The sequence below is a fragment of the Cladosporium halotolerans genome (genome assembly GCF_011745625.1).
Source record: "Cladosporium halotolerans strain TM138-S3 chromosome Unknown Sca15, whole genome shotgun sequence".
Classification (NCBI taxonomy): Eukaryota; Fungi; Ascomycota; class Dothideomycetes; order Cladosporiales; family Cladosporiaceae; genus Cladosporium; species Cladosporium halotolerans.
The window spans coordinates 242,813-270,781 of NW_027191466.1; the positions used below are offsets into that span (position 1 = coordinate 242,813).

The 27,969-nt window shown below is 59.2% G+C and overlaps 10 protein-coding genes across 10 annotated transcripts; 4 read left to right on the top strand and 6 right to left on the bottom strand.

Moving 5' to 3' along the window:
- The first annotated feature begins 6,281 nt into the window (after positions 1-6,281).
- On the top strand, positions 6,282-10,182 carry WHR41_05461 (uncharacterized protein). Its single transcript, XM_069374066.1, has 4 exons — positions 6,282-6,578; positions 6,759-6,802; positions 6,857-7,180; positions 7,362-10,182. Exons 1-4 carry the CDS (start codon positions 6,511-6,513, stop codon positions 9,953-9,955), a joined length of 3,030 nt encoding a protein of 1,009 aa, XP_069229298.1. The 5' UTR covers positions 6,282-6,510; the 3' UTR covers positions 9,956-10,182.
- A 134-nt stretch (positions 10,183-10,316) lies between these two features.
- Positions 10,317-11,804, bottom strand: WHR41_05462 (uncharacterized protein). The gene is made up of 5 exons (XM_069374067.1): positions 11,577-11,804; positions 11,271-11,510; positions 10,993-11,211; positions 10,848-10,906; positions 10,317-10,781 (listed from the first exon to the last, which is right to left on the bottom strand). Exons 1-5 carry the CDS (start codon positions 11,620-11,622, stop codon positions 10,554-10,556), a joined length of 792 nt encoding a protein of 263 aa, XP_069229297.1. The 5' UTR covers positions 11,623-11,804; the 3' UTR covers positions 10,317-10,553.
- Positions 11,805-12,267: 463 nt separating this feature from the next.
- WHR41_05463 (uncharacterized protein) lies at positions 12,268-13,152 on the bottom strand (the record flags this gene model as incomplete). The annotated part of the gene is made up of 1 exon (XM_069374068.1): positions 12,268-13,152. One exon carries the CDS (start codon positions 13,150-13,152, stop codon positions 12,268-12,270), a length of 885 nt encoding a protein of 294 aa, XP_069229296.1.
- A 1,153-nt stretch (positions 13,153-14,305) lies between these two features.
- Positions 14,306-15,484, top strand: WHR41_05464 (uncharacterized protein). Its single transcript, XM_069374069.1, has 2 exons — positions 14,306-15,028; positions 15,156-15,484. The coding sequence occupies exons 1-2, from the start codon at positions 14,511-14,513 to the stop codon at positions 15,163-15,165; spliced, it is 528 nt and encodes a 175-aa protein (XP_069229303.1). The 5' UTR covers positions 14,306-14,510; the 3' UTR covers positions 15,166-15,484.
- A 442-nt stretch (positions 15,485-15,926) lies between these two features.
- WHR41_05465 (uncharacterized protein) lies at positions 15,927-17,825 on the top strand (the record flags this gene model as incomplete). Its single annotated transcript, XM_069374070.1, has 1 exon — positions 15,927-17,825. One exon carries the CDS (start codon positions 15,927-15,929, stop codon positions 17,823-17,825), a length of 1,899 nt encoding a protein of 632 aa, XP_069229302.1.
- A 143-nt stretch (positions 17,826-17,968) lies between these two features.
- WHR41_05466 (uncharacterized protein) lies at positions 17,969-19,231 on the bottom strand (the record flags this gene model as incomplete). The annotated part of the gene is made up of 1 exon (XM_069374071.1): positions 17,969-19,231. The coding sequence occupies one exon, from the start codon at positions 19,229-19,231 to the stop codon at positions 17,969-17,971; it is 1,263 nt and encodes a 420-aa protein (XP_069229301.1).
- Positions 19,232-19,943: 712 nt separating this feature from the next.
- Positions 19,944-20,303, top strand: WHR41_05467 (uncharacterized protein; the record flags this gene model as incomplete). Its single annotated transcript, XM_069374072.1, has 1 exon — positions 19,944-20,303. One exon carries the CDS (start codon positions 19,944-19,946, stop codon positions 20,301-20,303), a length of 360 nt encoding a protein of 119 aa, XP_069229300.1.
- Positions 20,304-20,308: 5 nt separating this feature from the next.
- Positions 20,309-21,585, bottom strand: WHR41_05468 (uncharacterized protein; the record flags this gene model as incomplete). Its single annotated transcript, XM_069374073.1, has 2 exons — positions 20,309-20,886; positions 20,942-21,585. The coding sequence occupies 2 exons, from the start codon at positions 21,583-21,585 to the stop codon at positions 20,400-20,402; spliced, it is 1,131 nt and encodes a 376-aa protein (XP_069229295.1). The 3' UTR covers positions 20,309-20,399.
- A 685-nt stretch (positions 21,586-22,270) lies between these two features.
- On the bottom strand, positions 22,271-24,282 carry WHR41_05469 (uncharacterized protein; the record flags this gene model as incomplete). Its single annotated transcript, XM_069374074.1, has 3 exons — positions 22,271-22,511; positions 22,574-23,008; positions 23,249-24,282. The coding sequence occupies 3 exons, from the start codon at positions 24,280-24,282 to the stop codon at positions 22,271-22,273; spliced, it is 1,710 nt and encodes a 569-aa protein (XP_069229294.1).
- Positions 24,283-25,963: 1,681 nt separating this feature from the next.
- On the bottom strand, positions 25,964-26,568 carry WHR41_05470 (uncharacterized protein; the record flags this gene model as incomplete). The annotated part of the gene is made up of 3 exons (XM_069374075.1): positions 25,964-26,175; positions 26,238-26,306; positions 26,487-26,568. 3 exons carry the CDS (start codon positions 26,566-26,568, stop codon positions 25,964-25,966), a joined length of 363 nt encoding a protein of 120 aa, XP_069229409.1.
- Positions 26,569-27,969: the final 1,401 nt, after the last annotated feature.

Sequence of the window (27,969 nt, forward strand, 5' to 3'; positions counted from 1 at the left end):
CGCATCGCACACCCTCCAAACGAGCGTAACTGCCATCAAAACCGCAACGACCTGCCCGACCAGCGACATCAGCACCCTCGACGCCGCGAGCTTCTCTTCCGCCGAAGCGTCCGGCGACGCCAGCGTCGCGACCATCGCGGGCGTCGGGACGCGGATGTGCACGTGGGCGCTGAGGCGGGTGTGCGCGGCGCGGAGGCTGCTGAGGAGGAAGGTGAGCAGGGCGATCAGGTGTTGCAGGGGGGATTGGGGAGGTGGGTCTGGGGCTGTGAAGAGAGGGTGCGAGTTGGGGCTTTGATGTTGCAGGGAGGCGAGGCGTTGGCAGGCGCCGGGCTCGGTCGAGCGATCGCAGCCTAGAGAGCAGGAGCGCGACCCTGCTGCTGCTGCTGTTGCGAGAGCGTGGTCTGCGGCGCGCCGGAGTTTGGGCATGGGGAGGCTGGCGAGCTCGGGGTGCACGAGGTGCAGTTTCGGCAGCTGGCTGAGGTGCGTGATGGGACCGTGGGCGTTCGCGTGTGGTCTCCGCACACCACCACCTCTTCCACCAGAGCCACTGGACCTCCTCGCCGGCGTCCTGGGAGAAGAATACGGCGCGAACAGCGCCGCGCCGCGCAGCATCTGCTCAGCCCCAGACGTCGCCGTCCCGTCCAAAACCTCCAGACTCGGCGCGCCGCGCCTGATGACCGTCCCCTCTCGTCTCTTAGGAAAATGCCCCTGAAGCGGCACCGGCCCCGGCACCGCAGCCCTCTTCCTGCCCCTCTCCTGCCCCGCCGCCGAAACCACCCTCCTCCCACCACAGCCCCCAGTATCCGCTGGACTCGTCTTCCTCACCCCTCCCCCACCGCCCCTCACACACCGCCTATCCCAGCCCTCGCCGCTCGTCTTCCTCGCCTTGCTCCTGTAGTGCTCGAACGCGCGGATCTCCTCCGCGCTGCGGCCCGGATACGCGTACGGCTGCGGTTCCCGAGCCGAAGGCATGGGGAGCACGAAGCGGTCCTCGGCCGCGGGGCCCAGAGGCTTCCTTGCCAGCTGAGCGAGGGCGATCTCGTTCTCGTCCTGGGGAAAAACCGCGCCCACGAGATCAGCCGCGCCGGCGCTCGCGGTGGCGTCGCTCGCGCGAGGCGACGCCGCCGCAGCAGCAACAGCAACAGCGTCCTCGAGCGCCCAGCCCTGCGCGCCGGCGCGCCAGCGGGCGCTGATTTTGCGGGCGGAGTTGGCGCGGGTGAGAGCTGGTCTCGCGTGCTGTTCCTCTCCGGCGTCGGGGAGGATGGGCGATCGGTCGAACTGGACTCGTAGCTTGAGGGCTTCGGCGGGCGACTCGGGCGTCTGGGGCGTCGGGGAGGGCAAGCTGGGGCTGACGAGGCCGGTGCGGGGGTTCGCGGCGCGGGCGGTGAGGTAGTCGTCGGAGTCCTTCATGCGCATTTTGCGGCGGGTTGGGGTTGGAGTTTGGAGGGTTGGAGGGGGAGGGGGGAGCGCGGGTGTCGTCGTCGTCGTTGTGATGGTGAGCTGTTTCAGGAGGAGGCTGCGGGCGAGGGATTTGATTCGGAGGGTTCGCGAGGGGTGGTGATTGTTGTTGTTGTTGTTGCTGTTGGTCGGTTTGAGGCGCCACTTGGGCGGGCAGAGCTCTGGGACTGTTGTTGATTGGGGAGCGGTTGATTGATATTGCGGATTTGCGGTCGAAATGGGTGTTTTCTTAGGATCCTGTGATTGTGAGTTCTTCGGCGGTGCCTCCAATCTTGCTGATATTGCCATTGAAGCCATGTTTGCCCGTGGAATGCAGCTCGCTGGCCAGGAGACGTAGAGAGTGATGTTCAGCTGGGCGTGTCATTATTGCAACGAATACCTACCGTGACTATTTCTCAGAGCGTCTTATCTTCAATAAGAATGTGCCTTCTTTAACGAAACGATTTTTGAGTTGCTTGCGATCGCAATGGCCACCCAGATTCCAGCTCCATTGTGCCTACTCTTTGCAAACCGGTCACACGACAACGTTGGGACACTCGCAACATCGCCACTGCCGGAGTCGACTTGCCGAGAATTGGCACATTTCAAAGAGTCCCGCCACGCAGCATACAACACACCGGTCGTCTCGCACAGCTCGCGGAATAATCACCAGAAAGTCGTCACGAGCAGCACCCGCAGTAGTGTGGCGGCATCATCGCGGAGGGAGAGGTCCTTTCGATTTGGGGGAGCGAGGGTCCCACGGAACTGCATGGAAAAGCGTCGCTTGGAGCAGACGACGGAACGACAGTCTTTCTTCGGCCTGGGCGCATTCAACGCTGCAAGGCCCTCCGGAGCGACCAAGAACGCACAAGCACAGCAATACACAGTAACACACAAGACGCACCCGGGGAGCGGCGACAATTGATAGCGGTGGCCGACGCCGCGAGGCGATTAATGCCGCATACCATTTAATGGCGCATTCCGTCGCGGCGTCGCGTGTGCCGAGGGAGAGCACTTTAGGCGGACCGGGCGCGCGTGCGTCTAGCCTGGGAGCCTGGGTGGGGCCCAGACGGCGCGCCCACCTGCATGGCATGCATGCCGTGCCTGTACCTGACAGGGCAGGACGCCTTCTGCAGCTTCTAGCTCGCCCCATCGGCACGACGGCGGCGGCGGCGAGCACGCGCGCGACGCGCGGAAGTGCTTCCTCGACCACGGGCTTTCGCGGTTTGGGTTCAGAGCGAAGAAGGGACCAGAGAACGGAGAGAAGAGTACTTCGGTACACGATGCGGTGTGGACGGCACGCGAGAGCCGATCGTTGAACGTCTTGGGCGCCTTCAGAGGGACCTCTCCACCCACACACACCTCGGCACCGGCGGCTGAAGGCCAGGCGAGACGTCAGCAGAGCTTATCTCATTTTTTCGAAAGAAAATTACCAGCGCAGAGAGATCTGAGCGCCGCGGTAGCAACAGCGCGCGATCGCAGGAAGACGCATGTGGCGTTCCTGCCAGGAGCCGCGGCACGTCAGAGCCGTAAGGCGCATCTGGTCAGTGGTATCACTGCAGTGTCATGCCGACGAGGTCCGGCGTCGCACACCAAAGTGCAAGGGACTCGACTGCAACGCTGAGGTTGAGCGCGCTCCAGGGCGGGTAATTCAGGACGCGGTCACTTGGCTGCTTACGGCCGGGATGGAGGCCTTCGAACGAACGTGCTTTTTCGACCATTTTCCGGTAGCGCCCTCGCAGAATAATGTCTGGAGGAATAGTGCCAGCCCTGGCTCTCGCTCGCCCCGACCGAGGCCCACTGAGCAGCCCATCTGCAGGTCAACACGGCAAGCCCACAAAGCGTGAAAGACCAGCGGGCTCGTTCTCTGGAGACGCCCGCACGGTTGCAGGGCCCGTGTTGGGAGCCCCACGGGCTCCGCCGGGGGAAGTGAGAGAGAGAGAGAGAGAGAGGGATTTTTTGGCACTTCCGAATACCCACGTAGCGGTGCGAGTGCCGGCCTGGCGTAGATCCGCCAAGACAAACAATGAATCGTAGTCTATCACCGCGAGTGTATGCATGAGCTGACTACTTGGGCGATGGTCAGGTCAGAACGAGCGGACGGGCCTCTATGCCGCACGCGCTGCCGGTGTGCAGTCATCGTGTTGCAAGTCATGACGAGAGATGTGTTACGGCGTGGCTGGGAGCCAATGGAGTGTTTGAGGTTATGTGGGCACCCGAAAGCGTGCGATGAGGTCAGAGCAGAGATACCGACTTCCGAAGGGACGAATGTCCGGATTGGGATACCGAACTAGGAGGGCGACGGCCACGCGAGCACGAGGATGCTGGCGCTCTTTGTTGTTGATATCACATTGCGAGGGCTATTGCATGGGGAAAAGGTGGCGGATGGCTGGGGTTGAAAGGGGTAGCTGATCACGGTGGAACTCCGAGTAATGAAACACCAAGCATCGAGCGCCCAGCATGTGGTGGACTGTCAACCCCATAGCGTCTGCTCCACTAAGGGTATGCTCATCATGCGTGGTGAACACGTCGAAAGGAGTTTGCGACTCCAAGCCTCCACCCCTCCACACTGGAGATGTAGCAGGCGCTCTCATATATGGGGTTGCGTGAACGCCAATGTCTTGTCTGTCGCAGACTCGCAACGCTGCACGACGCAGGGAGGAAGCATATCTCCCCCAGATTGCAGTCTCACGGTAATCAGTCACGTTGTCACACGCGCTGGCACACCGGCGAACAACGGCGTTTCTCCAAGAAAGCACAGATGGGCGTCGGAGTAGATCGCAATGGCTGCGCCAAGAGAGGGAATTGGCGACTGCACTCGAAGAATACCAAGACGAGAATACTGCACTACCAAGCCCTTTAGGAGGCAAAGAAGCTCAAGAGCGTATGTGTATAGGTAGATCGGGACGCGAGTATTCGCGATGCCCAGCCTGGGGAGCCGGACTATTGTCGTGCTTCCGTATTGTAGGTCAATCAAACATGTTTGACGGACGGGGAGTTTTGGACGGCAGCGAAATGGGCGACACGGTGAGTGTCTGGCTAAATGACATGATGTATCACGATCGCGCGGTAAGTGCCTGAAGACGGATGCCCTCGGAGATGCTTCCAGCGGCAATGGATGGTACACAGAGCAGAGTCTTCATGGTGCCGGGCACGCGAGCGGGAGAAGGTGGACGTGAAACGGTAGCCCGCGCGACAACCATTCATCGCCAGGACTAGGGAACTCTCGCCTTGCGTCGGGGATCAGCTGTGAGGCTGGGAGCAGAGGCCGAAGCGCGCGATCCTCGGGCTTCGCGCGCGTGTCGAAGTGCCTGCGTTGGAAACCGATCCGAGACTGCCGAGCCCCCGGGGGTTCTGCGGGAGTATCACTCCAATGGGATCAAACGCGGTGTGCGTGGCAGTTGGGGAGAAGGCGGATAGCGATGGCCAGAGTGTCGTGCGCCGGGCGAGAGCTGGCTGCGAGACGCCATCGCGGCCATCGCACAGTGCAGGCCAGGCACACGGGCGCAGATAGACGCGCGGGGCGCGAAGTGAGATTGGAGAGCGCTGCTGACTAGCCCGCCCATGTAATAATTCACTTGCATCGCGCATGAGCAGAAGAGCTTTGGCAGGCGCTGCCGAGGGCGGGCCTCCACAAGACTCGCAGGCCCGACGAGGACGCGGTGGTGAGCAGCAACTACTGCGTAACACTGGCGGCTGTCTGTGTGAGGACGGGCAGGGCCGGGTGGCCAATGCCCGGGCGGCAGATTGGGGTTAGGGAGCGCTGGCGGCGCGATGGGCGAGCTTATTGCCTGCGCGCCGGCTGTTGCCCTGCAGCGACGGCCGTGGTGCTGGATCGCGGCGATGCGAGCGCTGGCCCAAGGTCAATTTCGCTTGCCTTGGCGCCCGCCGCCGGGGCCAGACGCCCCACCGCGCGCGCATTAAACCTCGACGATGCGCCTAGCGGCCGGCGCGCAGAGAGATTTGGGTGGGCTGGGAGTGGGCTGCTATTTGCGATGGCCGATGGCTTTGCGGGAGGTGTTGCTGGCCGCGATACGGGCAGGCAGCGCCCTCGCGACCATATCATTATTGTTGGCGCTGGCTCTGGCACAGGCCCCGGACCATGGGGGAGCGGCGCGCACAGGCTCACTGCTGGCAGCATTGGAGGCTCGCGATGACGCCCGGGCTGCACGGCCGCAAATCACGGCGCGAGTGGTACTGCAACGGCGACGACACCCGGCTGCTGAAGCGAGCGAGCGATCTCTGCGGCGCCCACGTCATGACGGCGCCGGGGAGGTGAGGGTGTGCGCGTGGGCGGCGGCGATCACGCTGCGTAAGGCGGCCTCGCAGTCCACCACCCCAGGGCCAGCGCCCCAGCACCCAGCACCTAGCACCTAGCACCTGGCACGCAGCAGCCATCCGCGCAGTCAGCCAGGGTCAGCAGCGCAGGCAGAGGCAGATGCACGCCGGACGCCCACGCCTCGCCGGGCAGAGGTGCGACACTCATCACTCGCGCGATAAGGGCCCCCCCGCGCGCGCTCATTGGGGCCGGCGGCGCATGGGCGACGGGCTACGCGGCAATAGGGTTTGGCGGCGACGGCTGGCGGACACGACGGCACGCAGCAGGCGAATGGCAGTGCCGCTCGCGCCGGCCGGCGTGCTTTTCTTCGGGCCTTTGCAGGCATCTCCACCCGCCCTCCCCAACCGGCGCGGGCGTGTCTTGCGTGAGGACCGCCCGCTCCCACGACTCGCGCCGCCAGCCGGGGCCGCGACCAGAAAATCGCTCAGCCTAAGCAACGGCCAGGGCTCCATCGCGCCGTTAGCTAAGAAATTCTTCGCCGTGCCAGGCCGTTGCGCGAGCCCACAGCTGTCGGCTGCCCAGCGGTCGCTCCAAATTCCGCTAGCTCCATCCAGCATTAGGCTCGGTTGGGCCCGCTGCAACAGAGCTCGCTCCCGCTGCGCATCCGCTTCTTTTTCACCAGCTGCCCGTCCGCTTCAAAAGTGCCTCCTCTCCTCTCCTCATCGACAGCACCACGCCAACTCTCTCTGTCATCTCATCTGTAGCGACCATTCACTTGGGCATCGCTATCCAAGATGGCTGCTCCCCGCGTTAGCTTCGGCGAAAAGGATATGGAGAACGGAGGTGACGGCGCGGCCGAGAGGTACACACCACCCACAGCTCCCCGTCGCCCAGCGCCTGCTCGCATTCGACGCCGGTGCAACTCGCCCGCGATTCCCACGACGACTCCAGGCGATCGACCGACGACACCGGCTCAATGCAGCAGTGCGATGGCACGGCGGGGTTGAACGCGTCTCGCATCCCCTACTAACATCGGCGACAGATCTCGCAAGTGGTCTCAGGCTCCCGGCAACATTGAGGATCTCGGTTAGTGGCTATCAACTTCTACTTTGACTGCAACAACTGCTAACGACCGACCAGACGAGTACACTGCTCTGCAGAAGTACATCTCTACCTACAGAGATCCCAAGGCTGGCACCCCCGAGGGCCAGGCTGCCGACGCCGCCGACGCTGGCAAGGGCAAGGCCTGGTGGCAGTTCTGGCGCTCTGGCAACTCTTCCAAGGCTGCCAGCGGCGACCCCGGTGTCGTCCCCGAGGAGTGGCTCGAGGCCGACATCAAGCAGGGTATCTCCAACAGCGATGTCGAGTCCCGCCGCAAGCGCTTCGGCTGGAACGAGATCACCACCGAGAAGGAGAACCTGTTCATCAAGTTCCTCGGTTTCTTCACTGGCCCTGTCCTCTATGGTAAGTCTTATCTTTGCTGCGATGGTCGTGGTGGACCATGTTGGCGACCAATGGCTAGTGGCGTCGTTTGTTTTGCTTTTGCAAGCTTTGTCGCGACGTCGAGCTATGACCACACCATGCACCCCGCCCGACCCGCTAGCAGCTGCAATCTCCTCCGAACGATAGCGCTAACCATGCACAGTTATGGAAATTGCTGTCCTCCTCGCTGCCGGTCTCCGTGACTGGATCGACTTTGGTGTGATTATCGGTATTCTTCTTCTCAACGCCGTCGTCGGTTGGTACCAGGAAAAGCAGGCTGCCGATGTCGTCGCTTCTCTGAAGGGTGACATTGCCATGAAGGCTACTGTCGTCCGTGAGGGCCAGGAACTTGACATCAAGGCTCGCGAGCTCGTCCCCGGTGACATCGTCATCATCGAGGAGGGTGAGTCCGTCCCCGCCGATGCCCGCCTTATCTGCGACTACGATGCCCCCGAGGACTTTGCCAAGTACAAGGAGCTCCGCGAGCAGCACGCCCTCAACCCCGAGGAGGACCCCGCTGGCTCTGAGGACGCTGAGGACGATGGTGAGGGTGTCGCCCACCAGGGCCACTCCATTGTCGCCACTGACCAGTCTGCCATCACTGGTGAGTCGCTCGCTGTTGACAAGTTCATGGGCGACATCGTCTACTACACCACCGGTTGCAAGCGCGGCAAGGCCTACGCTGTCTGCCAGACCTCTGCCAAGTTCTCTTTCGTCGGTCGCACTGCCACCCTTGTCCAGGGCGCTAAGGACCAGGGTCACTTCAAGGCCATCATGAACCACATCGGTACCACTCTTCTCGTCCTCGTCATGTTCTGGATCCTGCTCGCCTGGATCGGTGGTTTCTTCCGTCACTTGAAGATCGCTACCCCCGAGGAGTCCTCCAACACCCTCCTCCACTACGCTCTGATTCTGTTCATCATCGGTGTCCCCGTCGGTCTTCCCGTCGTCACCACCACCACCCTCGCTGTCGGCGCTGCCTACCTCGCCAAGCAGCAGGCTATTGTTCAGAAGCTCACTGCCATTGAGTCCCTCGCTGGTGTTGACGTCCTCTGCTCTGACAAGACCGGTACTCTCACTGCCAACCAGCTCTCTATCCGCGAGCCCTACGTCGCTGAGGGTGAGGATGTCAACTGGATGATGGCTTGCGCCGCCCTTGCCTCTTCCCACAACATCAAGAACCTCGACCCCATCGACAAGGTCACCATCCTGACCCTCAAGCGCTACCCCAAGGCCCGTGACATCCTCAAGGACGACTGGAAGACCGAGAAATTCACTCCCTTCGACCCCGTCTCCAAGCGTATCACCACTGTCTGCACTCTCCGCGGCGACCGCTTCACCTGCGCCAAGGGTGCTCCCAAGGCTGTCCTCAACCTGACCGACTGCTCCAAGGAGACTGCCGACCTCTTCCGTGACAAGGCCACTGAGTTCGCTCGTCGTGGTTTCCGCTCTCTCGGTGTCGCTTACCAGAAGAACAACGACCCGTGGGTCCTCCTCGGTATGCTTTCTATGTTCGACCCTCCCCGTGAGGACACTGCCCAGACCATCATCGAGGCCCAGCAGCTTGGTGTTCCCGTCAAGATGCTTACTGGTGACGCCATTGCCATCGCTAAGGAGACTTGCAAGATGCTTGCCCTTGGTACCAAGGTCTACAACTCTCACAAGCTCATCCACGGCGGTCTTACCGGCACCACCCAGCACGACCTTGTTGAGCGTGCCGACGGTTTCGCTGAGGTCTTCCCCGAGCACAAGTACCAGGTCGTCGAGATGCTCCAGCAGCGTGGTCACTTGACTGCCATGACTGGTGACGGTGTCAACGATGCTCCCTCTCTCAAGAAGTCTGACTGTGGTATTGCCGTCGAGGGTTCCTCCGAGGCTGCCCAGGCCGCCGCCGATATTGTCTTCCTCGCCCCTGGTCTGTCCACCATCGTTCTTGCCATCAAGCAGGCTCGCCAGATTTTCCAGCGCATGAAGGCCTACATCCAGTACCGTATCGCCCTCTGTCTTCACTTGGAGATCTACCTCGTCACAACCATGATCATCCTCAACGAGACCATCCGCTCTCAGCTTATTGTCTTCATCGCCCTCTTCGCTGACTTGGCCACCGTCGCCGTCGCCTACGACAACGCCCACTCCGAGCAGCGCCCCGTCGAGTGGCAGCTTCCTAAGATCTGGATCATCTCCACCGTCCTCGGTGTGTTGCTCGCCATTGCCACCTGGGTTGTCCGTGCCTCCATGTACGTCCCCAACGGTGGTATCGTCCAGAACTGGGGTAACACCCAGGAGATCATCTTCCTCGAGGTCGCCCTTACTGAGAACTGGCTCATCTTCGTCACCCGTGGCGGTGAGACTTTCCCCTCCTGGCAGCTCATCGGTGCCATTGGTGTTGTCGACGCCATTGCCACCCTCTTCTGTATCTTCGGTTGGCTCGCCGGCAACCCCTACCAGGTTCCCCTCAACAACCCGATGTCTCAGTTCACCGAGACCCTCAACGGCCACACCGACGTCGTCACCGCCGTCGTTGTCTGGGGTTACTCCATCGGTGTTACCATCGTCATCGCCATCGTCTACTACCTCCTCAACTCCATCCCTGCCCTTGCCGACATTGGCCGCAAGAGCCGCAGCCACCACGACACCCAGATGGAGAACATCATCGGCCACCTCACCAAGCTCACTCTGCAGCACGAGACCACCCCTGACGGCGAGGGTCGCTACCTCCTGCAGCAGAAGGCCAGCGACGAGGCCGACGAGGAGTAGACTCCCATTTCCACTTGTCTTGCCTAAACTGGTCTCGTATAGCATGATACCTTATGCGTTTTTCCTATTCTCGTATTAGTGGAGACAGTACTGTGTTACTACTCTATTTTTCTATACCGCTTTGCTGTGGGAAAAGGAGGTGGAGGTAGCGCAGCTGTTGTACATAATTCGACAGTCATAGCTGGCGATCTTTGAAATAATTTTACTATACCTTCTTGCGCATAACATGCTGAGTCTCATCGTGTCCCTTTTCTATTCATCCAGTCTGCTGCAAAATCTCTCCTTCGACGGTGTCTTGTTGCCTTGTCTTGATCTCATCCACCAAGTCACCAAGTCCTCTTGTCACGTGATTAGACTTGGACGGCCTGTACTGGGTTCTCTGACCTTGTCTCTTCTTACTACATGCTATCACATTGGCTTCTCCAACCGCAATCGATTTTCAGTTCTTGCTTAACATGCTCTGCAACTCTCAACACATAGTAACAAATCCCTCACTTCAACCCTCAACCCCTTCCCCCACCCCTGCTTCCTCTTCCCTCGTACCATCCCTATCTTCTCCTTCCCACCCGGCAAACCAGTCACTCTCTCCTCAGGCAATTCAGTTAATCGTGTACCCCCCGTCGACAACCATCGCCGCCCCCTGCACGAAACTCGCTTTGCTGCTCGCCAGGAACAGTACGCAATCCGCGACTTCCTGCGCCGTCCCCATGCGCTCCATCGGCGCGATGCTGATGGCCGGTTCTAAGACGGAGGCGTTGGGCTGCGTCATGGGAGTGTCGATTACGCCGGGGCAGACGCTGTTGATGCGGATGGCGTCGCGGGAGTACTGTGGAGGGTCAGTCGGGAGGAAGGGGAGATGGGGTAGGGGACGGGAGATGGGGATGGGGCGTACATCGATCGCGTCGCACTTGGTCATGTTGATGACTGCTGCTTTGCTGCCGCAGTAGGCCGCTGTCGGTTTGGAACAAGAAAACATCAGCGTCCGCGTCCTCGCCTTCCGTCATAATAGCTCAGTGGGAGGTAGGGTTGCAACTTACGCGCCGCCGGCCGCCCAACGATCCCCAGCTGGCTGGCAATGTTGACAACACTCCCCCTGACGCCCGGCCGGCCATCGTGCGTCGGCAGCGGGTCTTGCGAGAGCATCTGCTTGATCGCCGCGCGCGACGTCAGCCAGCAGCCGCGGTAGTTGATGACGTTGATGCGGTCGAACTCGTCGGGGGTGGTGTCGTGCGAGCGCTTGTTGTTGCTCAGGACGCCTTTTGCACGTCAGTAAAGCACTCATTGGCCAATGTGACTTGGCGATGGGGATACTCACCAGCTCCATTGACAGCGTAGTCGACCCTCCCGAACTCCGCCACGGCGCGCAGGAACAGCGCCTCGACTTGCTCGGCGCTGGTGACGTCTGTTTTGACGGCGATGGCGGCCGCTTTGCCTTCGCCGGCGACTTGGACGATGAGCTGCTGGGTTCTGGCGAGGCCTGCTTCGTCGCGGTCGGCGAGGACGAGTTTCGTGCAGCCTTCGCGGGCGAAGGAGACGGCGGTTGCTTGGCTGATGCCTGGGGAGTGGAGGTTAAGGTGGGTTTGACGGGAGGGGGAAGGGATGGTGGGAGAGAGCAGCTTACCGGAGGCTGCGCCTGTGATGAGGGCAACGCCTGGGTAGAGGGACATTTTGGCAGTTGTGAGGTTGGTGTTGTGGTTGGAGAGTCGATAAGCTGGGTGAGGATGCTTAGAGGGGTGGTCGCGGGGGAGGTGAGATGTTTTTCTATCGAATCGATAGAAGTGAGTACATTTCAATCGATGAAGAGGCCTGTCAGCTATCTGCAGTCGTTCGGCTTAGCCGATGATGCTGGATCGATGGATGGGTCGCCATAACATAATCGAGCTGTTTTCCTTACGCAACGCGAGGTCTCCGCTGATGAGGCCCGCTTTGTGACGATCAAAAGACGGCAGCACTTTCGCGAGTACATATAGACTCATGACCTTTTTGTCTGTACAATGTCAACTAACAAAGTAAGACATGCTTCTTACATCCAATAGATCGTTTGACCTGTTGATCAATGCCGCGTCAAGAGCACTTGAGGAACTGTCTCGCCTCATAAATTGCTTCCTTGCCAACATGGATAGATAGGTAACATAGTACTTTTTGGAATTCTAAGGATGTTGATGAGTTCATAAGATCTATCAGTGTAAATGTAAATGCAATCAATTCTTCGCCGAAAACCACCACCTGCCCAGCGCCCGAACTCCACGCAAAAAAAAATTATCCCATCAAGCACTTTCCCATCAATTCAAACCTCCAGAAATCGGCTACGCTTAAGCCCAGCCAGTGTGGCCACCGTCGATGGTAAGGTCGGCGGCAGTCATCCAAGCGCTGCCAGAAGCAAGCAGGAAGATAGCCGGGGCTTTGAAGTCCTGCGGCGCACCGAGGCGGTCAAGCATGGCACCCCTCATCCAGGTCTCGTGGACCTCAGGCTCGTCGTGGAGGAGCTTGTCGGTCATAGCAGTGCGGATGTAGCCAGGAGAAAGCGTGTTGACGCGGATGCCGTGCTGAGGACCCCACTCGGCGGCGAGCGAGCGGCTGAGCTGGAGCACGGCGGCCTTGGAGGAGTTGTAGGCGGAGCACTTGAGGGAGCGGTTGGTGATGCGTCCGGACATGGAGGCGATCATGACAATGGAGCCCTTGGTGCCGGTGGCGATGAACTCGCGTGCGGCGTGCTTGGCCGTCAGGAAGGCGCCGGTCACGTTGACGTTGAACATGCGGTTGAAGTCAGGCACGTTGTAGTCAACAGCCTCGGTGATCTGCTGGATGCCAGCGCAGGCGATGACGCCCTGCAGGGGCTTGCGCTGCTCCTTTGCGGCGGAGATGACGGAGGCGTAGACGGCCTCGAGCTCGGGTTCATTGGTAATGTCGACGCGGTCGTAGGACGCGTAGAGGCCGGCGAGCTTGGCCTTGGACTTGAGGGCAGCGATGTCCTTCTCGACGACCTCGTGAGGGAGGATGTCGACGCAAGCAACGCAGCCACCGGCTTCGATGACGGCGTGTGCGAGCTCAAGACCGAGGCCACGGCCGCCACCGGTGACCAAGGTGGTTCCGCCGCGAAGTGAGAAGAGGTTAGGGACGGTCTGGTTTGCCTCGGTCTCCTTGACCTCAGGGATCTCGTTGGGAAGAGCGAGATCGGCGAGAGCTGCGGGAGCCATTGTGATGGAGAAGGAAGATTAAGCTTGAGTTGAAGATGCGAAGCGAAAGTGATAGATGCTGCGAGAACGACTGGCTGGGAGGAGAAGAATGCTGGAGACGGAGAGTGATGAAGATGATGAAGGTGAAGGGAGGCGTCTCAAGCCCGACTTCACCTACTCATATACCTACCGCGCAGTGGATCATCGTGAAAACACGTACGACTAGTTTCAAGCGTTGACAGTGCAGTCTCTGCTCCAGAAGCACTGACTGACAGGTATGCAAAGAGATTGCGAGTTCGTCTTTCCACGACCCGTTGTAACCGACCGTGTATGGAAAGCCGACAGGGTCCTCTGGTCAAAGAACGGTTCAGCCTTACGAAGACCCTTCAACATGCCGGCCCGGCGTATGTGGAAACCGGATGAACAGTGGCGGAAGGAGTAAGACTGAAAATGCTTACTGTAGCGCCGGGTAGTATGAAGATTCCGCAGAGCCAAAGTCATGTCCCGTCTGATGGACTTTCCGCATTGGGTAATCCGATCTCTCTGTGAGAGGCTTTCGTCCAGCGTCGCGTGGTGGGCACGACACGTACCAGATTTGAGTCGCTCTGTTCGCTCGGCCTACCATACCGATCGTTATCCGGAACCCTGATGCCGCTGTCGTGGGTATCTCAGTCTGATATTTGTGGGTAGGACATGGCCGTTGGAGGCCCCTGGCGAGGAGCATCCGTTCTGGACTGCCACGAACCCTTCACCGACATTGCTAGGAAGCGCTGGAATTCCACACGGAGCGATTCGACGCGGTCCAGTATCAACGGAGCTAGCCAACGCGTCAGCTTAGAAAGGCACCGTGGGCTGGAGGAGGACCAAGACGACGCCACGTAGCACAGCGCTCCCGTTCAGTCCACAACACTTTGCATGCCCGAGGTTATCAGAATGACTTCCCCACAGCTGTCAAATTGGAGCCAAGTGTATAGGATGTGAGTTCAAGCAGTGGAAATGGCCGTAGTCGCGTCGTTGTTTGCAGGCGTCAAACGAGTTGTGTAGGAGTTGTGCTGCTGCGGGCCTCGCTCGTGGCATCCTCGGCTTTTGCCGGCCCGATGCAGACGCCGAGACCGACGTGGCGCTTGCTCTGGTCTCTCAAAACCCCTCACTTTCTGATCATCCCATGTCCATTCCAGAGCTTGCCGGCGACTCTGACCATGCGTCTCGTGCTCGCTTACTGCTGCATACTTACCGCTGGCCACGCGGACGCTGCCAGAAGTACCACCCTTAATGTGACACATGCTGATATCGTATTGCAAACTACCGCTGAACGCTCGTAACTACTTGGACCATAGCAGTCCCGCCCGATTCCAGGCTACAGATCACTCACAGGAGCCATGTCGCGCTTCTTCCCACATACGGACTACGCTGAAGACCAGCCCATGTCGCATACAGTCCTCACCACACACGTTCTGTACCGCGGGTTTCAGACCGGCGCCGTAGTCGGCCATGCTCTTGAGCTCGCGCGAATTACACTCAAAAAGGGACGATCACCCAGCGCCGAGCCCATACTCGCTTCTACCCTGCGCTCAGCCGGCATCGGTGCGGTCGCCGGCACGGCACTCATGGTTCCAGGTCTATATATGCGCATGCGTGATCGCGAGGAGATCGAATGGAAAGATCGAAGTTGGCGATTGCTAGAGAACAAAGGACAAAAAGCTGTAGATGACTGCAGCGGCATCGGTACGGTTTTGGGAGCTTTGGTGGGCGCGAGACAGACATTACCGCGTGAAACCGCTGGCGTGAAAACGCTCAAGATTGCCGGTGGAGCTGGCGTAGGAAGTATTGTCGGTGTTGTGGTTTACCTGGGATGGCGATATGGGCTGATGAGAGGTGAGCAGCCTACAGTCAAAAGGTGAGTCGGCGCAAAGATCTGTCTGCTAGGGGGTAAATGCTGAGGACATGATCTTGTGCTTTGCAATCCCCTCAACTTCGAGGCCACCTCTTTGGCATTGCGGATCTTGCTGACACCAGGCGAAAAGTTCTACCTGACATACCAAACCAATGCCCGTAGAACCACCAAAGAGAAAGCAGGCATCAGAATGACGACGCGTCCCGTTTGCCTACACATTTCGGCTCGTTATTCCAATGACAGAGCTCAAATTCAACCTTTCCAATAGTGAATCAGGATGCTGTAGTCCACGGGCTTTTCCCGCAACTTCACCATTTTGCATACGTTCTTGGGCTCTGAATTGTAGAGTCTCGGCTTTCACGTCTTTGCCCTTTGATTGATCGTAGCAAGTGGCGCATGCAGGTTGCCATTTACGTTTGACAGGACGGAGAAAGTGGCGTTTCAAGGCTACCCGTGAAGACCACTTCAGTCACCTTTACGTATCACTCATAAGCTACCGCGGACGAGCATTAGTGGTCTTGGTGAAGCGAATGAATGGTACGGTACCTCATATTAAGCTTCCGTCTAGGCCCTCCCTCCGCTCGAAGGTGGAGAAAGCCCAGGCGAAATTGTGCCTCTTCACCAACTCCACGCTACATACACTGATTGCCAGACTGGTATTGTCCTGCTACTCCCATCTCGCTCTAACATAAGTAATTCTCGCTGTATCGGTGCTGCGAGGTGATTGCCACATCATTTCCAAGCAGTGAAGGTAGTGACGCTCTTGGCTGGCCCAACGGACGGCGTGCCTCCAGCGAGTTCGCGACCAAGCTTCCTCGGGTCTCCGATCGCGGGCAACGTTGCTTGCCCACTTCAAAGGCCTCTGAGTGGCGACCACAGAACGCAAAAGTACAAAGTGCCGATGGCGACACCGGGAGAGAAAGAAAACGAGAATAGCTCCGACAACCGCGGGTCCTCACCTCCCCCTCCGACCAACACCGGCAAACTGCAGTCCGCCGGCAAGAAACGCAGCAGAAACGGCTGTCTGAACTGCCGCCGAAAACGAAGAAAATGTTCCGAAACGAAACCGACTTGCGAAGGGTGCCAAACACGCGGTGAGGCCTGCGAATGGGGCGTTAAGGTATCCTTCAGGCCTGAAAACGCGCAGACCGTTGGCAAAGAGCACCACTCGCTGTTCCGCAACGCCAACGCGCCCAGTCGCACCTACCAGATTGTCGATGTCACCTCTGAGATCGCTCGCGACTACATAGTGGACGGGCCGGAGCCGTCTGGCCGGTACGAGAATGGGTGCGATGAACCTCCGCCAGATCAGCCGCTCGTCCCAGGAATCATAGAGGAGCCGGCTCTCGAGCCTACGATTCCACTCTTCTCGCTACCTATGCAGACTCCGAGATCCTCTATTGCCGAAGGCATGCCTGCGATCGGTGGAAACCCTTTCGCCAATACTGCATCGCCTCATGTCAGCGACACCAGCTTCGAGGACGGCATCTTCTTGCCCGGGTCGCAGTACCTGGAGCTGCACGCTGAACTGAGGTCCAAGCTATTCGACACTGCTCAGTCAGTCGAACCTTCAAGGCGAGGATCATTCGACGCTGCTGCTCAGTCATTCCAGACGCCACCATCCATAGGAAATGGCGTCGTGGAAGAAGATCCTCGCCGGCTGGCTCACCTATCAGCCGAGCAGGAGTACACCCTGTGGCAGAATTATATCACAGAAGTCGCGCCCTGGATAGACAAGTTCGACATCAATCGGCATTTCGAGCTCGTTCTGCCTATGCTTGCAAAGGACGCCGAGCACCTTAAGTACTCCATACTCGCACTATCTGCACGACAAATCGAGCTGAAAGAGCGAAAATCCGAGCTGAACACAAGTTTGGCACTCTACCAGCTCGCCATCCACCTGCTATCGCCACAACTAGAAACACGCTCCACCATCGTCCTCGCATCTTCAGCAGTCTTGTGTGTCCTAGAAATGCTCAGCTGCTCGCCCAAAGCATGGCGACGACACCTAGACGGCTGCGCAGCACTCATCCAAGCACTCGGCATCACGGGCACATGCGGCGGGCTAGAGCAGGCCATCTTCTGGTGCTTCGCCCGCATGGACGTATGCGGTGGTCTCATCTCCCTCGAGCGCACGCTCATCCCCATCGAGAAGTGGGTCAGCTGCGGCTCGCTGGTGGACGACTCGCGCTCACTCAGCTCGCACGCCACCTTCGACATGTGCGCGAACTCCATGATCTATCTCACGGGACGCGTAGTGGACCTCCTCTGCAACTTCGGCCGCTGGGAGCAGCGACACACCGGGCCCGGCGTCATCTACACCAACAGCCAGTACGTCGCCGAGTGGCTGAAACTCTTCGACCTCATCGAGACCTGGCACCGCGGACGGCCGCAGGAGATGAAGTCCATCCTCGTCATCCCCTCGCAGCAGTACGACCCGCCGAGACCTTTCCCGACAGTCCTCTACCCCAACCCGCCCGCCATCGCCGGCAACCAGATGTACCACACGGCTGCGCTGCTGATGCTCAAGCACAAGCCGGCGTCGTTGCACTTGACGCACAAGCCGCGGTCGATGCTGTGGCATGCGAGGCAGATCTGCGCGATCTCGATATCGAACGGCAACCATGCGTGCTGGACGAACAGCACACAGCCGATATGGATTGCCGGCCAGCTCATGAGCCATTCGAGCGAGCATAAGGCGATCTTGGAGCTGTATGAGCGAGTGGAGCGCGAGACGGGCTGGTCGACGAAGTGGAGGGCGCACGATCTGGTGGAGTATTGGGGCGATCTTGAGACATGAAAATGTTCGCTTTCATTTCTGAGTTTGTAAATAACGATCAGCACATCATGTGAAGTTTGAGCTTGCGCCACGAGTTACGAGCATGTATATTCCTTCAGTTCAAATTCTTCCAAAAGCACGGCTTTTACTATTCTCTCGTCAATCTACCTGGAAGCGAAGTTGAATTGCTGCAGCGCAGCCGCCGCCATAGGGCAAGGATACTTGATCTCCGCACACTTCTGCACTGCCTCTGCGAGCTTCGCCCTAACCTCCTCGGCGTGCGAGCAATCAGCCAGCGACCAAGAGTCCTTAGCAAGCATGTCGGGAATGCACTTGGTGAACATGGCGTTCCAGCCCGCCGCCTTCGCGATAATCTCGTACATGGTCTTGGAGTCGACGCCCAGCTTCTTGCAGAAAGCCATGCCCTCCACGCTTGCGGCGAGGTGGATGCCGCACAGCAGATCCTTGACCGTCTCCTTGCTGATCTGGAAATTCGAGTTGAGCTTGACGTCCGCCTCGGCGCACTTCGCCACGGCATCGCCCTTGTCCTTCGGCAAGAACATCTGCACCAGGCGCGCGTCGTCATCGCGCAGGAAACCCGCCTGCACGCCGCGCAGGTACTCCTGCTCGGCGGTCGACGCGAGCGGCGTCGGAAAGCTCTCCTTGCGCGCGGCCTCGGTGACGATGCCGGCGTCCTTGAGGATGATGCCGAGCGCGGAGAAGGGGTGCCAGTCGTTCTTGAGCATGTGAGGGGCGCGGTTCTCGAACATGAAGCTGGCGGCGTCGGAGGCGTTGACGTGCTCGACGACGGCGCGAGTGTTGAGGCCGACGGTCGCGGCGAGGCCCATGGCCTCGGACGCCGAGATGATGTTCGTCGCCGCCAGCAGCTGGTGGATCGTCTTGGTCTTGGTGCCGTTGCTGATCTCGCCCATGCGGTAGAGGTTGCCGGACATGCATTCGAGGACTTCCTTGGCGTTGTCGAGGTCTGCGTCGGGGCCCGAGGAGAAGATGGAGAGGGTTCCGTCGCCGGCGCGGATGGTGCCGCCGGAGACGGGGCAGTCGAGGAGCTTGATGTCGGGGCGCTGGGCGTCGTCGAGGCGTTTTCTCAGTTCGGGGAGGAAGGCGGGAGGGCAGGTCGAGCAGAGGATGAAGGTTGTGTTCTTGCCCATGCCGTGGATGAGGGCGTCGGGTCCGTCGAACAGGAGGCTTGCGTTCTGTGCTGCGTTGGCGACCATGGAGACGAAGAACTCGGCGTTTGCTGCTGCTTCTTTGGGAGACTTTGCGGCCTTGCCACCAGCTTCCACGAAGCTGTCTACTAGGGGCTGGAACACGTCGTATCCTGTGACTGGGAATCCGTTCTTGACGAGGTTCTTCGCCATGCCGCCGCCCATGGCTCCGAGGCCCGCGAAGCCAACGTTGGGTGCCATATCTGAGATTCCTGATTTGAAGGTAGCTGTTGGACGTTCGGCGATAGGCTCAATTAGTATCACTGCTAGCCGTCAATTTCTTGCAGATGGAAGTGGTTGAAATAGAGTAAGGTGGCCGAAAAATGATCAACGGCGATTCTGCTGAGGTTTGTGGTACTTCACCATCAGGCTAAACATACGCCTGCCCACAGTTGCCGATGGAGTCCGTTGCCGTCACTCGGGCCCGGGCGACGTCGGAGGAATGTCACGACGGTCGAATGTCACGCCAGCTCTCCGCTTTCGAGCTGGTCCCTTGTGGAGCGCTGGACGTCTCGTCGCTGTTGCATCACGAGGTACCGGTGGGAAAGCCGAGGTGACATGGCAAAAGGATTCGACGGACGCAGAAGCAAACGCCGAGGCGATCGAGCATTGTGTTATATGGCAAAGGAGACGGGTGCACAAAGACGCCTAGACGTCGAAGGCCGCAACGTGCCTGGCTCATGCTTCGGCGTCAGCTGAGCCGAGAATACCGACACATCCCACCATTGACCCCGCCTCCACTTGGCTGAGGGGCAGACGTGGTGGGTGTTCGACGATCGGCCAACTGTGCCTGGAAAATATGTCAAAGGTCTCAACGATACGAAGCTAGACGACCCCCATTCAGCAGCACTAAAAGCTTCTGCAAACCCTCCAACCTCACCAAAGAATACCACTTCCTGCGAAACAACCAAAAATGTCCCCCACCCAACCCCTCCGCCTCGCGCAAATCGTCCGCCTTCGCCGAGACTCCCTGCAAGCCTACAAAGACTGCCACGCGACCGTGTGGCCCGCGGTCCTCCAGCAGATCAAAGACTGTCACATCGCGGACTACTCGATCTTCCTGGACGAGGCGAGCATGACGCTGTACGCGACGATGAAATACACGGGCGAGGACTTCGAGGCCGACATGGCGGCGATGCGGGCGAACACGGAGGTGCAGCGGTGGTGGAAGATGACGGACGGGATGCAGGAGTCGTTTGTGGAGGGGAGCAGCGGGAGCATGGATCCGAACGGGTGGTGGAGGCCGTTGGAGGAAGTGTTTAGGGTTGAGTGAAGGAGTGAAAAGGGAAGACGGTTGTATTAGAGAAATGCCTAGGCTATGAGAGAGGTTCTTGACGCGTGAGATCTGTTTCGTTCGTGCTTGCTCTTTCTACTGTCGCCATGCGATAACGTCGACGGGCGTGTCCCAGAGCTTCAGCGCCTGCTCGCGCTCGAGCGTCTCGCCGCTGGTGGGTGGGAGACGCCAGATTGTGATTCCAACGCCGCTCATCTTCAGACTCGTCACGAGCGGGCCGAGAGTCGCTCTCTTGACTGTAAATCCACGCTTCTTCAGCTCCACAGTTGCCAGTTCGGCGAATCGTGCCAGGACTTCGTCTGATGTGCTTCCGAGCGAGTTCAGCAGGAGGACCACCTCGTTGTCGGTCGTCGGGTTGGTGGATCTCGAGAACGGAACGAAAGCCCTGTCACTATCTGAAACATCGAGCAGCAGGTCGAGCATCTGCGATGTGAGGGCCTCAGGAGTCGGAATCGGAGAAATCTGCCTCAGACCAGGCTCGCCATGCGCGCCCATTCCAAGCTCAATCGTAGCAGGCGGCAGCACCTGAAGGTCTGTCAATGTAGCATTGGGCAGAGCGACCCTGCGACATCAATCAGCAACCGCGCCATCTTTACCCTTGCGTAGAAGTCACTCACCGATCAAAAGCAACCCCAATCGTCCCCACATTCGCACAAACATACTCCATCACCTCCGCGACCCTCTCCAGCCCCTCCCCGGCCGCCGCAAGCGCACAAGCGCTCTTCAAGGCAACCAAATGCCCGCTAAGGCCCCTCCTCCCCACCTTCCCGCCCTTCTTCCTCCCCACCGCCACATCGTCGCCCACCGGCTTGAAATGCACCTTGTACCCGGCCGCCTGCGCGCGCGTGATCGCCAGCCCCGCATTGAGGATGTCGCCCGTGTAGTTGCCGCAGACGACGAGCGTGCCCTTGCTGCGCTGCCCGCCGTGCGGCTGGCAGAGCTTGATGGCGTGGAAGATCTGGGCGGCGGTCGGGGACGCGAAGACGTTGCCGGAGACGTAGGCGGAGAGGTAGTTGGCGCCGACGAAGCCGCCGAACATGGGCTCGTGGCCGCCGCCGGCGAAGCCGATGGTCGTGACGTGGTCTTGCGCGAAGGTGGAGAGGTCGCTGCGGTAGATGGTTTTGAACTCGGTGTTGTAGGTTAGGTTGGGGTTGAGGTGGGTTAGGCCGGTGAGGGCGTCGTTGATGGCGTCGGAGGGGGAGTTGATGAAGTGGAAGGTTTCTTTGGCTGGAGGAGCTTTGGTTTGGGTTGCGGTGGCCATGGTGGCGGTTTGGGGTTGGGGTGTGAGGTTGGCAATGGATTATGAAGCTGATTGAGAAAGCAATGGCAGTAGTAATCAAAAGGACAGTCGAAGGAGAAGCAGTGCTCAGAGCCTGAAGGAAAAGAGGAACAAAAGAGATATACCTACCTTACCGACCTCGAACCTTGGCCCTGTTGACGGCCTACTACAAACAGTGATGCGCGTGCTGCGGGGTATCCGGACGCGCTCTGCTGGATGGATGTCCGGAAGACGAGCTTCGTAGGCCGACAGCCAGCAGTGAAAGGCGAAAGAGGGTCTGGAAGAGGTGTGGAGACGTAGATCGCGATTCCCAAAGAGGAAATCCGATGGCACCGCGTCGCGAGAACCATCGGCTTGCGCTGGCGACGCACGTGAGGCTGCATCAATCGTCCTATGAATAGTCCTTAGGACTTGTCTAGACCATATTCTGCGCCAAGGGCCGTAGTCGTCGTGGTCATTATCAGCTGGTGCTCTGCATAGGTTGTACTTGAAAATGCATTTTCATTGCGAACTTTTGGGCAGTTGACCTGCATGCGAAAAACATTGACGCGCTTGCGCAGCAAAATCTGAACAAAATCAAAATGCTACTGCGGATATCAAGCTCGCTCAAATGACAAAAACCAGCCACCGCCTGAGAACAAAATCGTGAAACGTCCCCCGACACCCCTCACGACTTGCTCTCCTCCTGCTTCCCGTGGATCCGCTCCCACTCAGCCGCATCAGCAGCATCATCGAGCTCGTTAGCCGTAAGCTCCGGTGTCTCCTCATCCTCGATCTCCTCAGGAAGGATCAGATTGAGGATCAAGGACACGAAAGCAGTGACGGCGAAACCCGTCTCAAGCACGAGCTCGATGGCGTTGAAAAAACCGGTCAAGCCGCCGTTGTTGCCGGAGTAAGTGAAGACGTAGCTGTGTGATGTCAGTGAGTCTGAGCCCTCTAGCTGTGTCAGTGGAGATGCTGGTCAACGAACCTAAACCAAGTCGGCACCATCGTAGCGCCAAAGCCCAACGCCAGCGCCGCCGTGAGCACGAACCGATTGCGCCTCGTAAACGGCATCGTCGCAATGATCCTAATTCCCGACGCGACGACCGCGGCAAACAAGAAAGTCGTCATGCCGCCCAGCACAGCCGACGGGATCGCGACGAGCGCCGCGGCGAACTTCGCGAAAATCCCCATGACCAGCAGCCAGAAGCAGGCGGCGTAGCCGGCCTTGCGGTTGGCGCAGCGCGTAAGTGCGATCACGCCGTTGTTCTGCGCGAAGACGGACATGGGCGTGATGGTGCAGAGGCCCGCGATGAAGCCGCCGATGCCGTCGGCCAGCACGCCGCCTTGGATGCGGGAGTCGAAGAGGGGGCCGTCGACTTGGAGGCGGGAGACGTCGCAGGTGGCGGTTACGTCGCCGATGCTGTGAATGGGATGTTAGTATGGTGGGCTGTGTAGGATGGCTTGGGGTGGGCTCTGGGGATGGTCGGATTCCATGATCTCTGTCATCGACAAAGCGGACGGACGGTGTGAACGGGCAAATTGACATACTATCACGCAGTTAGCATCTTTCCAAGCCTCGAAGACATTCAGAAGAGTACTCACCCATTCCATAGCAAGCACGATATAAACCGCTAACAACGGCAACACCAGCGGCCCATACAGACTCAGCGGGAACGTATGCACCCAGATGAAACTCGCGACGGGCGCCGCATCAATCCCCGAACGATCGAAATACCCACACGCCGCGGCAACGATACAACCAACAAGCAGACCTACAACAACAGCCGTGCTCTTCATGATCGGCGAGCCGAAGCGCTCGCACAGGATGATCGTGACGAAGACGAGGAAGCCGAGCCCGATGAACTCCGCGCTTCCCCAGGGCAGGGGCCGGGGAGCGTTGATGTTGGGGCAGAGGGCGAAGAGGCCGCTCTCAGGTCTGCCTTTGCAGTCGTTCGAGCCGCCGGCCCAGTTCGCGAAGCCGGTTCCGATGAGCTTGACGCCGATGAGGAGGACGGTGGGGCCCGTGACGAGGGGAGGGAAGATGCGCTTGAGGAGCTTGGGCGGGGTGAACGACATGAGGATTTCGAGCAAGGCGCAGATGCATTGAGTGCCGAGGATGGCGCCGTAGCCCTTGGGGCAGGGCAGGGCGTCGCCGTTGGCGTCAGACGGGCAATAGCCGTTGGCGTACATTTGGCCAAGGGCGCCGGTGGCGACGGGAATGGTGGCGAAGGAGGTGCCGACGACGGAGATCAGGCCAGTGCCTAGATAGTAAGGCGTGCGGTAGATGTGCAGGCGAGTGATTTGCACGATGGAGAGGATGGCGCTGACGATGAGGGAGGTGCTGACTAGGTAGGCCTGCATTTCGCCGGTGAGGTTGGCGGCGGAAGAGAGGATGATTGGAGGCGTGATTATGCCTGCCAGCATTGCAAGGGAGTGCTGGAATCCCAAGAGAAGGGCGAGGAGTACGGGCATACTTTGGTGGAGTCCAAAGAATGGCGCTGCCCGGCGTTCCTTCTTGATGAATGGAAGGTTGGGCTTGAAGAGGAACGCATAGTCGTAGTTTCCAATGAGGCCATCCTTTGTGGTGAACTTCCGTACTCCGAGGCGAAGTTTGTCACCAAAAGATAACTTTGGTGTGGTGTCCGGTCCTATGCGATCCGGAGAGTCGTCTTTGACGTCGTGCGTGGAAGACATGGTTCCAATATTGTTCAAGCGGTAATTCAAGTGCTTTCAGGTAGTCCAATGGCGGATGTTCAATGTTGCAAACAAATCTCCAATGTCGGCCTCTAGTTAAAGACCAGGTCCACTCTCCAATCGTGAGGCTGGTTGTATTGCCACCGCATGCGAAATCGCTTCAGAAGCAGATGCTACGAGCGCACCAGCAAAATAGCACACGAAGCGATGTTGACAATGAAAAGCCTGCCCCGGTGACTCGCTTTTTGCAAGGTGGTCAGCGGAAATGGTTCAGATGCCCTGAGGTTGACGCGAGGATCGACGCTGGGTATGGCGAGGCCAATGCTGCGTTCGAGCCCTGGTCGGGATGTGTAGCGAGGAGAATCCTGGTAACAATTTTGAAGTCGCGTGAGAAGGCGGGCAAGGCCAGAAATATAGCAGCGAGAGATAGAAAGCTTCTTGATCGCGTGCAGAAGAAGTCTGGGACCGAGATCAACGGCGACGGCCTGATATCATTATATAGAAAAGCAAAACCACACCTCGCCACGCGAGAAAACGACATCTACCCCGCGAGAGCAGATCAGATCAATCTAGAGTTTGTCCCCTCGCCTACTTGCAGACGTCCATATCTGGAGTGCAGACAGCGATATCTCCAGGTCGCTGGCAGGAGTTCGCCGACGCAGCGATGGGCCAGCGATAACGGGGCTCGGCGCATCCAGTCGGAAGGCGTAGCGGGCAGAGATAAAGCGACTGGACTCGAGGTGACTGGAGGTGGAGAGGGCTCGATCGACGCCCGGAGCGGGCGGCAGTTGTGAGGGTGCGGGAGGGACTGTGCGCCGAGCCCGGGAGGCTTGTGCTGATAAGTACGCAATGTGTTAGGGCTCAGGCGCCGCTCGGCTATCAATGCTGTTTGACAGGAGGGTGTTAGTCGTGGGATCTAGATGCGTTTGCTTCTTGTGTGCCGGGCCAGACGTCCCTGTTGCATTTGCATGTGAGCCTCATGTTCCGTTATCCGGAAAGGGTGGGTTGAACCTCACGTGCGTGTTGCGACTGATAGTGCATTTCAGGTGATGATATTAGAAAGCAAGGTCATGGCCGATCGAATTATGAATATCTCTTATTTCGTACGGAGCTTTGATGTGATACGATTCATTCGTAAGTCCAATTCTTTTAAGCCCTCTCATGAACTTTGGGACGTGATCGAAACACCTACTGACAGTTGAGCTTAAAAATCATGGTTGTGACCAAACGCAACGGCGCTGCGAATCGATACAATACCACTAGGGTGATTCCAAAGCGATTCTGACAGAAGAACGAAAATGAGGTCAAAATATGTTCGTATCGATACCTAATCATCAACAAATAACGTTTCAACCATGCAAGCCATGCAATGGACGACCCGATTCGCTGCACTCAACAAAAGAGATTAGCAAAAAGGAAGAAATAATGTCCGGTCCCGAAATTAGGCCTCAAAGACGCCGTCGCTGTCGTGTCGAATGGAAGCAAAGAGAAGAAGCAGCCCTGGTCCCTGGAACGATCCTCGGGCACGTCACCTGCCAACGAAACCATGCCCCGTCTTTTTCCAATCCCAATCCCAATCCCAATCCCAACCCAACCAGACCTTCAATCTTGCAAGTATGCACTCTCCCCTAACCCACCCAATCCAACCCCACCACCGCCCAGAACCAAAAACTCCCTCAACCTAACTCCCCACACCTCCCAACCCCCTCTCCCTAACCATCCTCAAGTGCTGCATCTGCGGGCCCTGCGGCGTGGGCAGTTGGCCGAAAGCCTGCAGGGCGCGCTCGGCGGCGTCCTCGCGCGCGTTGTTGACGTACTGCCCGTCGTACCAGAAGCGCGCCTGGATCGTCTGCGCGCCGACCGTCACGGTGCAGGACCAGGCTGTGCGGCCGCCTTGTTGTTGTTAGATGGGTTGGGAGGGGGGGAATGATTGGAGGAGGGGGCTCGAGACGTACCGCGGCGGTCGGAGATGATTTGGTAGTTTGGAGCGAGGGGGGTGCGGGGGGAGAGTTGGCGGCAGTAGGCTGGGAGGGAGGGATTGTTAGTTTGGGTTGGCTTGGGTGGTATGGAAAGAGGAGGAGGAGGAGGTTGGAGGAGTTCGAGCTTCTTCCGATCCTGCTTAGGGAACACGTGGGGTTTCTTCCGAGAGGAACTCAAGAAGGGAAGGACATGAACGAGAAAGGAGAGGAGAAAGCAAAACGTACTAGTCAGCCTATCCTGATACAGCGACTGGCCCTGCTGCGAGCCCGTGGAAGCGGAGCCGGAAGAAGCGGCGGGCGACGACATTCTGTTGTTCTGTCGTCGGGAGGGGAAGGTCGAGAGGAAGAGGCGGGCGCGAGTTAAGGTCCGGTCCGGGCCCTGAGGATAGTGCGGTGCGTGGGAGGGAGGGAGGGAAGGATTCGGGGTCGGGAAGGAGGGTTGGCGCGGGCACCTGGGGCTACGGTACCGTAGCTAGGCCGCGTGACTGGAGAGTGGTGTGCAGAGCAGAGTGGTGATCTGCGAGCGGGCGGAGTCTTTCTTGGGGCTAGAGATGCCGCGAGCAGGTGGAGACGCGGTAGCGTTGGCGAGACGGGGAGACGCTATGTCGTGCAGGGCCGAGGGAGGCGAGACGATATGTGTGGAGTTCGGAGAGGGTGGAGAGAGAGGGGAGGGGCTGCTTTCGACGAATGGGACAAGAGGTGGTGTTTTTACTGTCCAAGAAGGAAAAAAGTTCAGCCGCAAAGGAAGAAGGCAGCGGTGGAACGAGCAGTACAGGGCAGTATCAGATGGGCGGTGCAGGAGGAGGGCGAGGAGAGACTGTGTTGCTTAGCTCAAGGTTGCCTTGCCCTTCGCCGGCGCTGCGTTCTTATAAACCCCGGCGTTTTGCATGGACGGGGGTGGGCAGAAGGGGGACTACGGAGGGTCGGTGGTTCGTTTGCTTGCAGCGTCGCGCTCGCGTCGCCCACACGTTACCCGTCGACTTCGCTGTTCGTCCTGCCCAACTCGCCACGTCAACGGCAGACGGCAGAGTGCCTGCCGGCACGTCAGCTGGCCGCTGGGGTGTCGCGGTGCCGGGCGAGTACATGGCATGATGCAGTCGGCCACTTCGCGATGGCAAGCGCAAGCAGGAACAAGAAGACCGGCCGGACGGTGCCGAGACGATGGGTCAGGAAGGTTTTGGGGGACCGGCGAGGGAGGGTGGAGGGTGTGTGCTGTGCTGTGCTGGCCGCGGCCGGCGGGGTGTGCTGGGCTGGCGCTGGCGCTGGCGCTGGAAGTGGGCAAGGCAGGGCAGGGCAGAGCATGGGCGTGGGCATGGGCATGGGCATGGGCATGGGCATGGGCATGACGGGACAAACAAACTTCGCTCGCCTCAGCCAGCCCGGCGCGGCGACCGCGTGCGTGCACACCGACCTGACCGGCTCCTGGACGAGGGCGGGCTGGCGGGTTTGCTGCGGCGGGCTCTGTCTTGCGTTGCGTTGCGGGCGGGCGGCGGAGATGGACATGCGAGTGATGCAGCGCTGTACAGCCTCGACAGCTCCCAGCAGCGGGGCTACGATCAAGGCCCGGCTCGAGGGATTGGGCCGCCTGGCCGCCCGCAGGTGCCAAACACGCCTAGGAGCGGGTGCTGGCAGTGGCAGTGGCAGTGGCAGTGGCCGTGGGCCGTGGCAGTGAGCGGCAGCATGCGGGCAGGGCAAGGGTGCATGGTGG

Coding starts and splice junctions, on each gene's coding strand:
- WHR41_05464 (XM_069374069.1), top strand. CDS start 14,511: ATGTCGCGCTTCTTCCCACATACGGACTACGCTGAAGACCAGCCCATG.
- WHR41_05462 (XM_069374067.1), bottom strand. CDS start 11,622: ATGTCCCTCTACCCAGGCGTTGCCCTCATCACAGGCGCAGCCTCCG. Junction 11,511..11,576: donor CATCACAGGCGCAGCCTCCG/GTAAGCTGCTCT, acceptor TCCACTCCCCAG/GCATCAGCCAAGCAACCGCC. Junction 11,212..11,270: donor CTACGCTGTCAATGGAGCTG/GTGAGTATCCCC, acceptor GACGTGCAAAAG/GCGTCCTGAGCAACAACAAG.
- WHR41_05461 (XM_069374066.1), top strand. CDS start 6,511: ATGGCTGCTCCCCGCGTTAGCTTCGGCGAAAAGGATATGGAGAACGGA. Junction 6,579..6,758: donor GGTGACGGCGCGGCCGAGAG/GTACACACCACC, acceptor CATCGGCGACAG/ATCTCGCAAGTGGTCTCAGG. Junction 6,803..6,856: donor CGGCAACATTGAGGATCTCG/GTTAGTGGCTAT, acceptor ACGACCGACCAG/ACGAGTACACTGCTCTGCAG.